Source organism: Erinaceus europaeus, chromosome 4, assembly GCF_950295315.1.
Source record: "Erinaceus europaeus chromosome 4, mEriEur2.1, whole genome shotgun sequence".
In the NCBI taxonomy this organism is placed as follows: Eukaryota; Metazoa; Chordata; class Mammalia; order Eulipotyphla; family Erinaceidae; genus Erinaceus; species Erinaceus europaeus.
The window spans coordinates 19,292,951-19,304,296 of NC_080165.1; the positions used below are offsets into that span (position 1 = coordinate 19,292,951).

An 11,346-nucleotide genomic window follows, 5' to 3' on the forward strand; every position below is an offset into this window, starting at 1 on the left:
CCGGAGGCGGGCCTAATAAAGCGGGCAGAGCCAGAGTTCGCTTAACAGATTTTTACTGTTTTTTTTTTTTTAAGATTTTATTTATTTATGAGAAAGATAAGAGGAGAGAGAAAGAACCAGACATCACTCTGGCACATGTGCTGCCGGGGATTGAACTCAGGACCTCATGCTTGAGAGTGCAAAGCTTTATCACTGCACCACCTCTCGGACCGCTTTTTTTTTTTTTAAAGATTTTGTTTATTAATGAGAAAGATAGGAGGAGAGGGAAAGAACCAGATATCACCCTGGTACATGTGCTGCTGGGGCTTGAACTCAGGACCTCATGCTTGAGAGTTTAGTGCTTTATCCACTGAGCCATCTCCCAGACCACAACAGATTTTTACTGTTGATGGGGAAGGAGCCCTCAAGTGCAATGGCGGGTCTCCAAAGGGGGCTCCAGGTACCTACAGTGGCGTGTGCCCCTGGATGAGCCGGCAGCCTAGCCCTCAGGACAGAGGCGATGGTGTGCAGGTGATGGTTCAACGACTGGCTCCTGGGAAGCTGGCCTGTCGTACTAATTTCAGGATGTAAATACTCCCACCTGGCTGATTTCAAGCCACCGGATCACAGCACTCAAGAAGGAGCTGGGAAGAGACGCACAGTCTGCTTAGCACTGCTATGATCTGCTTCAGGTCAGCACCCCGCTCCCCAAGATACATGGACCCCTTTTCTAACAGTGCCCTAAGGCAAAGACAGTCTCCCAGCCCCCTTTCTTCCCATTCCATTGTTTTGTTGTTGTTGCTGCATCTGAACCGCCCTGGGCTGACTTTTTCAGACAGAGACAGGGAAAGAAAAAAAAAAATACACCACAGCACTGAACCTTTCTCTAGTGTGGTGGGGACTGGGCGCGAACCTGGGTGGTATCTATAGCAAACAGGTGAGTTATCTTGGCAGCCTGACACCGGTATTTTTAACCAGAGCATTGTTGAGTTCTAGCTAATGATGGTGTGGGGATTGAACTTTTATGCGGTCTTAGGCAGAAAGTCTGTTGCTTAGAGCACTATGCTATTTTCCCCAGTCCAGTGGGGTTTGTTTGTTTGTTTGTTTTTCCCTACAGGATTTTCTCTGGAGCTTTGCACCTGCAAGATGCCACAGTTCCTGCTGGAGTGTGTGTGTGTGTGTGTGTGTGTGTGTGTGTGTGTTTTGTAATTGAGGGTAAGAAATGGAGAAATGGAGAAAGAGAGAAAGAGACAGAAGGAGCCACTCCAGCACCACTCCACCAGCACCCCCTGCAGGTTCTCTTTTGCATGATATGCCCATACGCTGGCTGAAGGCTCGAACTCAGGTCTGCGTGCATGGTAGTGTGTGCTCTGCCAGGTGAACTATTTCCCAGGCCCTTGTTTTGTCTTTGTATTGGATAGAGATAGAAATTGAGAGGGAAGAGGGAGAGATGCCTGCAGCACTGTTTCAGTGCTCATGAAACTTTCCCCCTGAAGGTGGGAACCAGGGGCTTGAGCCCTCATTGCACATTGTAACATGTACACTCAACCAGGTGTGCTACCACCTGGTCCCTGGTTTTGTTTTTTGACCAAGGCACTGTTTAGCTCTGGCTTATGGTGATACTGTGTATTGAACCTGGGACTTCCAAGTATCAGGCACAAAAAGCTGTTGCTTAAATGACTATGCTATTTCCTTGCCCGCCCCCCAGCCCCTCTATTTGGCCTAAGCCTTGCCACAGCCTTACCAGTCACTTGGAGCATCTTCCACTGTGGTTCCAACTGCTGTCTCAGGTACATCAGGGCCTGCATGTCCTCGGGGAAGGGCACAGAGAAGGGGCCCAGACTGGGGGGTGCCTCTCCATGCAGCACCTGGGCCAGTACCCCAGCAAACTTGGGTGTGGACTCCTGGGCCAGAGTCAGAGTGAGAAGCAGGGAGTTCCCGGTTTCCCGTCACCCTCCCCACACCACGTCAACCCCCTAACTCACCTCTTCAACCAGGACCAAGATTCGGCCCCCTGCTGGACCTTGGAGCAGTGCAGTCAGGAGTGCAGGCTGTGGACCCTGGAGGCCGTGGGTCCGCCCAAGCACCACCAATGTAAGGTCAGGCTGGTACCCATAGGCCAGGGGCAGCACCAGAGACAGGACACAGTTCAGGAACCCGCCAGTTGTCTGTACGAAAGATACAGTATAGTTCCAGCCCCTCATCTTGGGAGTAGCTCCAAGTCTCAGGTTGGGTAGCCATACCAACAAATCCCCTCAGGAAGCCTACGAGCACAGGGAAGGCCAGGAGCCTGGCCTCCAGCCCTGTGGCATTACCACTCACCCCATGCAGAGGCATGGAGACCTGGAACATGGACAGAGCAGTGGCCTCCTTGCCCCCGATGTGCAGCCACAGACTCCTCCTTCAGGAAGAGATCAAGAGGAGGGGAGGTGGAGGAGAGTTAGGAGGAGAGGTGCTGGGATGGCTGTGCCTCTGTGACACACACCTGACTGGCATTGCACTCGCCAACATAGCTACCTGAGGACCCTCTGCTAAACTCCAACTGCGGGGGGCCCCAGCCTACCCGCCACACCTGGGATTCCAGTCCTGTGCCCATCCACAGCGCTGGACTGGATTTGCACATACCCATCATTGGCAAGGTCCGGGGGCCGATCCAGTTGCCCCATGGTCACACAGAACAGCCTGGAGGAAGAGTCAGCTCCAGGACCTGCTCCCCCAAACACCCACCTGGAGCCCACTCCCTGCTCAGCCAGTGAGGCTCACCTCTGAGTTCCGTGGGACAGGCTTCGCCGAATGACTACATCGAGAGTGGCATTCAGAGTAGGGGCTGGGGTGGCTGCAATACCGCTGCCCACCTACAGGTGAGACAGCAGGGGGAGGTCACCCCCAAGCCAGCAAGTTCCCAGTATGCTCCGTTTGTGTGTGTGTGTGTGTGTGTGTGTGTGTGTGTGTGGCGCCAGTTTACTGCTCAGATCCAGCTGGTGGTGCCTAGGGTTGACCTGGGACCTCTGGTGCCTGATAAATAAATCAAAGTCTGTTGTGTTATCTCCCCAGCTCAGCTTGCTCCTTTTGGTCCCTGTCCATATGGCTGTCACCAGTCCTTCTTGTGCTGACATCAAATTGCTCCATTCCTGAAGATAACAGGTTTAATGCTACTCTATCAGCACACAAAGTAGCACAGTGGGCTAAGTGCTGGACCCTCAAGCATGAGGTCCCAAGTTCAATTATCAGCATCACATATGCCAGACTGATGTTCTAGTTCTCTCTTTCTCTCCCCCTAATAACAATTTTTAAAGATGCACTTTTTTGGGAGTTAGGCGGTAGCACAGTGGGTTAAGCGCATGTGGCGCAAAGCGCAAGGATCAGCGTAAGGATCCCAGTTCAAGCCCCCGGCTCCCCACCTGCAGGGGAGTCGCTTTACAAGCGGTGAAGCAGGTCTGCAGGTGTCTGTCTTTCTCTCCCCCTCTGTCTTCCCCTCCTCTCTCCATTTCTCTCTGTCCTGTCCAACAACAACGACATGAATACCAACAATAAATACAACAATAAAAACAAGGGCAACAAAAAGGAAAATTTTTTTTTTAAATGCACTTTTTTTTTTTAAACCAGAGTACTGCTCAGCTCTGGTTTATGGTGATGCAGGGGACTGAAGACTCTGCAGCCTCAGGTATGAGAATCTCTTTGTATAACCATTATGCTATCGCCCTGGCTCAAAGAGGAACATTTTATTTTTCCTCCAGGGTTATCACTGGGGCTCGGTGCAGGCACTACAAACCCACTGCTCCTGGCAGCCATTTGTTTTCCTTTTTGGATAGGAGAAAGAGAAACTAAGAGGAGAAGGAGATTTAGAGGGAGAAAGACACCTGCAGGCCTCGTTCACCACTGGTGAAGTGCCCCCCCCCCACAAGTGAAGCAGGAACTCAAACCTAGATCCTTGCACGGCACTTCATACTGTGTGCGCTTAACTGGGTGCACCACCGCCTCGTCCCCAAAAAGAACACTTTAAATCATTCATTCACCTCTGTGCCAAAGAGCTTCCTCTAAGCAGGGGAGACAGATGGCACTTGATGATACATACAACATAGTAACACATAACTTAAAGAATAGTGAACCTGCACACTTAAAACATATATACAGCCCCAGCAATAACCCTGCTGCTGGCAAAAAATATTTAAAAATTAATATTAAAAAAGAAAACTGAAACAAGGAGTCACCTCAATAGTATCACATACGTGCAAGGCTCTGGGTTGATTCCCCGGACAACATTAAAAAAAAAAGGGGGGGGTCGGGGGTCGGGCGGTGGCGCAGTGGGTTAAGCGCATGTGGCGCAAAGCGCAGGGACCGGCGTAAGGATCCCAGTTCGAGCCCCCGGCTCCCCACCTGCAGGGGAGTCGCTTCACGGGCGGTGAAGCAGGTCTGCAGGTGTCTATCTTTCTCTCCCCCTCTCTCTCTGTCTTCCCCTCCTCTCTCCATTTCTCTCTGTCCTATCCAACAACAAAGCAACGTCAACAATGGCAATAATAACCGCAACGAGGCTGCAACAACTAGGGCAACAAAAAGGGGGAAAAATGGCCTCCAGGAGCGGTAGATTCATGGTGCAGGCACCGAGCCCAGCAATAACCCTGGAGGGAAAAAAAAAAAAGGGGGGGAAGTCGGGCGGTAGCGCAGCAGGTCAAGTGCAGGTGGCGCAAAGCACAAGGACCGGCATGAGGATCCTGGCTCAAAACCACGGCTGGTCTGCCGTGGCAGTGAAGCTGGTCTGCAGGTGTCTGTCTTCCTCTCCCCCTCCCTGTCTTCCCCTCCTCTCTCCATTTCTCTCTGTCCTACCCAACGACATCAATAACAACAATAACTACAACAATAAAACAAGGGCAAAAAAAGGGAATAAATATTTTTTTAAAAAGGGAGGGGCTGGTGGTGGCACACCTAGTTGAGTGTACACATTACAGGGCCCAAGGACCCCATTGCAAGCCCCCAGTCCCTACCTGCAGGGGGAAGCTTTGTGAGTGGTGGAGCAGTGCTACAAGTTCTCTTTTTTCTCTCCCTATCTCCCTTCCCCCTTTCAACTTCTGTCTCTATAAAAAATAAATAGGGGGTGAGGTGGTAGCGCAGCAGGTTAAGTGCACGTGGCGCAAAGCGCAAGGACAAGCGTAAAAATCCTGGTTCGAGCCCCCGGCTCCCCACCTTCAGGGGAGTTGCTTCACAGGCGGTCTTATCTTTCTCTCCCCCCTCTGCCTTCCTCTCCTCTCTCCATTTCTCTCTGTCCTAACAAACAACAACAATAATAACCACAACAAGGCTACAACCAGGGCAACAAAAGGGAAAAAAAATGGCCTCCAGGAGCAGTGGATTCATGGTGCAGGCACTAAGCCCCAGCAATAATCCTGGAGGCAAAAAATAAATAAATAAAAATAAACAAGTCAGGAGTCGGGCAGTAGCGCAGCAAATTAAGCGCACGAAGCACAAAGCGCAAGGACCGTTGTAAGGATCCCAGTTCAAGCCCCCGGCTCCCCACCTGCAGGGGAGTCGCTTCACAAGCGGTGAAGCAGGTCTGCAGGTGTCTTATCTTTCACTCCCCCTCCCTGTCTTCCCCTCCTCTCTCCATTTCTCTCTGTCCTATCCAATAGCAATAATAACCACAACAATAATAAAACAATAAGGGCAGTGGTAAAGCTTTGGACTCTCAAGCATGAGGTCCCGGGTTCGATCCCCGGCAGCACATGTGCCAGAGTGATGTCTGGTTCTTTCTCTCTCCTATCTTTCTCATAAATAAATAAAATCTTTAAAAAAAAAAAAAAAGACAACAAAATGGGAAAAAATGACCTCTAGGAGCGGTGAATTCATGGTGTAGGCACTGAGCCCCAGCAACAACCCTGGAGGCAAAAATAAATAAGTAAATCAGGAGCCAGGCAGTAGTACACCTGGTTGGGCACAAACTACAGATTCAAGCCCCTGGTCCCCACCTGCAGGAGGAGTGTTTGATAGCAGTGAGGCAGGGCTGCAGATGTCTCTCTCCTCTCTCTCTCTTCTTCCCTTTTTTTTTTATTTTTAAGTTTCAGCATTTATTTATTTGATAAAGACAGCCAGAAATCAAGAGGAAGGGGGATACAGAGAAGGAGAGAAACAGACACCTGCAGCCCTACTTCACTGCTCGTGAAGCTTTCCCCCCCGCAGGTGGCGACCGGGGGCTTGAACCCAGATCTTTGTGCTTTGTAACGTGCACTCAACCAGGCGTGCCACCACCTGGCCCCTCTCTCCTCTATCTCCCGTTTCCCTCTCAGTTTCTCTGTCTCTATCCAAAAAATAAATGAATAAAATAATTTAATAAAAAAAAGAGCAAAAACTTTAAAACAATCTTTAAAAAGAAAAAAAAAGACACTGGAGAGACAGTTTACTGGGGTGCCAAGCACAATCCAGGTTCAAGTTCTGAAAGAACCTAGAAAGTGCTATACCACTGAGGTGTCTCTACTTCTGTGGTATCTATTTCCTTCTGTGGTATCTATTTCTTCTGTCTCTCTGTCTAAATGAAAAAATGGCCCAGGAGCAGTGAAATCCCACATGTTGAAGGCCCTGGCTCCATGAAGCGTGTACACACACACACACACACACACACACACACACATCAGAGAGCACCTAATTGAGGGAACTAAGAAGGGATTCTCCTGAAGTCCACCCTTGGGTCATTTTGGAAGGGGTCCCAGTGCAGACAACATTCATATCCGCGTGGTTCTGTGCCACCCTGCCCTCCCTTGGGCCAGACCTCCTCCTCGGTGGCCCTACCTGCCCATCCAGAATCTTGTCTAGAAGATACAGGACTTGCCCCAGTGGAGTAAGGGCCTGGTCCTGGGTCAGAGACTCGTGTGGCCTGAGGTGGATAAAGCAGGAACACACGAGCATAGAATGGCGTGCAGAGGACAGGTGGGTCCCACGCTGACTCGTGTATGGACAGTTGACCTCTTCCCCAGACCTTCTCCACCCACCTTGTCCAGGCCTGAGTCTCCTGAGTTGACCCCTCCAGATGGAGGATGTCAGGGGGCAGCACCAAGGCAGCATCCAGTGGGGTCAGGGCAGCAGCCGTGTGGACAGCTGACCTGGGGTGGAGGCACAGCTGGTCCAGGAGGGAGCTCAGCGCAGACACTGCATGAGCCGCAGCTGTCTTCAGTTCAAGCCCCGCGGGCAGCAGAGTTGAGGGTCGCCCCTCCAGGGAGTGGGTGCCAGAACTCAGCCTGGGGGTTGCACCTAGGGGGTTAGTTCAGAGTCATGGCCACTGTGTGGGAACCGAGATGATAGTCCTCCAGCCTGGCCTGAATCACACTGACCTTGGAGCTGCAGGCTCTTCCAGTAAGGGGCCTGGGCTGCCCGGACACTCTGGATTGACTCCAGGGCACTATGGGAAGAAGCAGACCAGTGAGGCCTGGCCTTGAACCCTCAGCCCTCCCCACCCTCCTGCCCCTCGAACCTTTGACACGGAACCATGGGCCCTGACAGGGGTGGAGTGGGGTCGCCCAGCAGCGCCTGAACCATCATGCACACAGACTGGGAGAGTGACTCCAGGTGGTAGCCTCCCTGGGAGGAGGGAGGAGTGAGGAGGGCCGAGGCAGGGAGGAGGGAGGAGTGAGGGGGACCAGGCAGGGTGTTACTGGGGTGAGTACTCAGGAGGCCCCGCCCTATGGCCCATGTGGCTGTCCAGCCCATGCAGCCCTCCTGTGGGTCACAGTCACCTCCAGCACTGCACAGACCCGGCCACCAGCCAGCACCTGCAGCAGGCGTGTGAGGTGTGCAAAGCACTCTGGGGTAGCCTGCATCTGCCCCTGGAAACACAGTCACATGTGACATATGACAGGAGATGGGAGCCCAGGACTCATGCCGCCACCCTGCCTCCACCCCCAGGGCAAGTCCTCACCTCTGGGTCTCTGATCGCTGAGTCAAATCCTGCCGAGATGAGCACCAGCTCAGGATCAAACTGTGGACAGGACAGTGGAGAGAGGCTGGAGCAGGATTGGCAGGGGACCCTTCCAGAAACTTTCCCCACCCCCCAGGAAGGAGGAGAGACTCCTCCCCTCTAAAGAGGCTCATCCCCCACTTGTCCCGGCTTTTTTGCACATGCACACTACCACTGTGGAGTGGCCTAAGGTCAACTCGTTCATTCTTTATTTTGGAGAGAGAGAAGGAAGAGGGGGGGGGCACAAAGAGGCCCCAGACACCAGAGACAGTGCTTCTCTACCACTCACGGCTCTCCCTTGTGGTGCCAGGGTCACCCACACAGTAAGACACGTGCTCTAAGGGTGAGCCATCTCTCACTGCCCTCTCTGCCCACTTGCTGTCTTAGAGTGGGATGCTGGTGCCCAACCCCCAGCCCAGTCACCTCGAAGGCCAGCGGAAGCAGCACGTGCAGGAAGGCAGCCACATAGTCAGCATTTCCCATCCCGACCTGTGGCCATGGGGCATTCATGTTGAGTCCTACCAGGGGGCACTGCAGGGCCCTCCCCCTGGGGCCTTACTCTGGGGTGGTCCCAGCAAAGACCCTGGACTACACTCAGGATGCCCAGAGCTGTGGAGTAGAGGTAGGGAAGATGGGGCTTTGGGGAAAGCTGGGCACCTGATTCCAGGGCAAGTTGACAGTGAAACCACGGCCCTGGCCCTGCCCAACAACATCCGCATCAGAATCTCGAAGGTGAGGCCAGAACTGCGCATGTTCATAACGGTGCCAGGAGAAGTACAGAATGCTGCAGACAGGGCTAGGGGTCAGAGGTCGGACCCCTCAGCCCTGCAGCTCCTCACACAACCCCAACTCGCAGGCACACAGTCACATGTCTCCACCCAGATTGCACCTGGCCAGAATGTGCAGACCCAAATGTGGGGTTATAGGGCCGTGTCCCTACCCTCAGCATACCTGGGGTCATCCTCAAAGACATACTGGATGCCCTGGCCGTGGTGGATATCCCAATCAACAATGAGGATCCTGGGGACAGACAGCACAGCACCGTGGTCACTGAGGGCTAGGAGCTCTGCTCAGGAAGGCGCTGGTGGTAGGGGTTCTCTTTGAGGCCCCGGGGGTGTGGACCTGCACAGCCCGTGTTTCTGCTTAGCGTGTTTGGCTGCTATGGCCACGTTGTTGAACACGCAGAATCCATTTGCAGCTGCCCGCTGGCTGTGGTGCCCAGGAGGCCTAGGAGAGAGGGACGTGTCTCGAGCATGTTAAGGTCATTTTGTGCCCACAGATGGGGGTGTCCTGGTGAGGGGGGTACCTCTCACCTCACTAGGGCGAGCCCATTGTGCACAGTCCCAGTCAGCACAGCATCCACCAGCTGCAATGTGGCTCCCACAGCCAGCCGGGCACAGTGGAAGGTACTCTGTGGGGGCAGGGGTTGCTGCTGAGACTCTGTAGGCTGCCTCGTGCACCCTCCGCCCTCTGCCCAAGCCTAGAGGCAGTGAACGGGAATAGTGCACGGCCTGAGCTGAGGTTCCCAGTGTGTGTGTGTGTGTGTGTGTGTGTGTGTGTGTGTGCGCACACGCGCGCTCACGCCCTCTCGAGGGTGAGTGCATTAACCATACGCACTGGATGAAAGTAGACCGCATCGTACTGTCCAGACAGTGCTTGGAGCTCTCCTGTGTCCAAGGCTTGGGTTCCCCGCACCAGGCCCACATATTCAGGGCTGCAGAGCAGAAGGCAGGCAAGGTGGCTCGAACAGCAGGAGCAGGGAGAGGAATGACAAGTGGAAGCAATTCCGCCATGGGCCGAGGTATTGCTATCTCACCCACCCACCCACCTCACTGCGAAGCCTCTCTGACTGCAAAAACGGGGGCTGTGGGTGGTCCCCACACACACAACCGGACTAGGTTGCCCCTGCGGGGATCTGACCTGTGCACCAGGCCCAGCGCTGCCTCGGAGGCCTCTTGGGCTACCAGGCGTTGGCATCTCTGCTGCAGGCCACTCTGCTGCAGGCGCTCCAGGATGGCGGTCAGGCGCTCGGGACACTCGAGCTCACACTCTGGGCTGAAGGGACAGGGGGGTTCGAGCCAGAGTCCCTCCCTGCTGCCTCCCCTCTCACCGCCTCGGCCTAATCACACTTACTCGTCCCAGAGCAGCCTGGCGGTGGTCATGTCCTCGTGGTACACGAGCGCGGTCCCCATGGCCTGGCTGTGGTCGCCCCACTCTGGAGGGAGTGCCCCACCCCCCTCGCAGCCCAACCACCCCAAGGGGTGCGCGGGGTGCCAGGCCGGGACAGAAAGCCCGGACTGATGGGCACCGTGGGGAGCGCAGCTGGGACCGCAGGGCGGCTTCCGGCTTCCTCCGACCCGCACCGCGCGGTCCCGCCCCGCCGTCCCAGCGCGCCCCAGGCCTCACCCCGGCGTCCCGGCCCCGAGCTTTTCCAGGCTCCGCCCGGCGGCGTCACGCCTCCTCGACGCCCTGGCTGCGTCTCCTCCTCCCGCCGCCAGGAGGCGCTGGCAGACCGCCGGGCCCGGTTCCGAAGAGCCGGGAGGGTGGGAGACAGGTGTGAGGGCGCGGGCCAGGGTCTGAGCCCAAACTCCCCCAATCCCACGGCGGATACAGGTCCCGGGGTCTGACGTGGCAGCAGTCCATTACGACAACAATAAGACAAGGGCAACAAAAGGGAATAATTTTTTTTTTTAAATGCAGCTTTTTCGGGAGTCGGGCGGTGGCGCAGCGGGTTAAGTGCACATGGCACAAGGTGCAAGGACCTACCTAAGGATCCTGGTTCGAGCCCCCGGCTCCCCACCTGCAGGGGAGTCGCTTCACAAGCGGTGAAGCAGGTCTGCAGGTGTCTTTCTCTCCCCATCTCTGTCTTCCCCTCCTCTCTCCATTTCTCTCTGTCCTATCCAACAACAACGACATCAATAACCACAACAGTGTTAAACAAGGGCAGCAAAAGGGAAAATAAATAATGCAGCTTTTTAAAATTTTTATTTATTTATTCCCTTTTGTTGCCCTTGTTGTTTTATTGTTGTCGTAGTTGTTGGATAGGACAGAGAGAAATGGAGAGAGGTGGGGAAGACAGAGAGGGGGACAGAAAGATAGACACCTGCAGACCTGCTTCACCGCTTGTGAAGTGACTCCCCTGCAGGTGGGGTGTCAGGGCTCGAACCGGGATCCTCATGCCGGTCCTTGTGCTTTGCGCCACCTGCGCTTAACCTGCTGTGCTACAGCCCGACTCCCAGCTTTTTCTTATCTAACAATCTTATCTGAAAATTTTGTGGAGGCTTCTTGAGAAAGATAGCATCTGCACAAGCAACCTCTCCCCAGCCCCTAATCTCCCTATCTCTTAACTTTATTGAGGGTCAGGAGATGGCACATTGGATAAAGTGCTAAACTTGCAGGCCTGAGGTCCTGGCTCCAATCTCTGGCAT

General features: G+C 54.3%; 1 protein-coding gene across 5 annotated transcripts; it reads right to left on the reverse strand.

The window, feature by feature from the left end:
- Positions 1-213: 213 nt before the first annotated feature.
- Positions 214-10,255, reverse strand: HDAC10 (histone deacetylase 10). 5 transcript variants are annotated; one of them, XM_016186582.2, is made up of 20 exons: positions 10,052-10,255; positions 9,839-9,973; positions 9,536-9,632; positions 9,232-9,329; positions 9,041-9,145; positions 8,870-8,938; positions 8,576-8,702; positions 8,342-8,407; positions 7,880-7,939; positions 7,698-7,787; positions 7,436-7,542; positions 7,296-7,363; positions 6,957-7,215; positions 6,757-6,841; positions 2,743-2,834; positions 2,605-2,661; positions 2,302-2,380; positions 1,965-2,147; positions 1,724-1,883; positions 214-623 (listed from the first exon to the last, which is right to left on the reverse strand). In XM_016186582.2, the coding sequence occupies exons 1-20, from the start codon at positions 10,108-10,110 to the stop codon at positions 613-615; spliced, it is 2,007 nt and encodes a 668-aa protein (XP_016042068.1). In that variant the 5' UTR covers positions 10,111-10,255; the 3' UTR covers positions 214-612. The 5 variants fall into 5 exon arrangements, with proteins under 5 accessions (XP_016042068.1, XP_060044841.1, XP_060044843.1 ...); XM_060188858.1 differs by lacking the exon at positions 9,536-9,632 and having other exon boundaries at positions 10,052-10,206; XM_060188859.1 differs by lacking the exons at positions 214-623; positions 1,724-1,883 and having other exon boundaries at positions 1,993-2,147; positions 2,543-2,661.
- Positions 10,256-11,346: the final 1,091 nt, after the last annotated feature.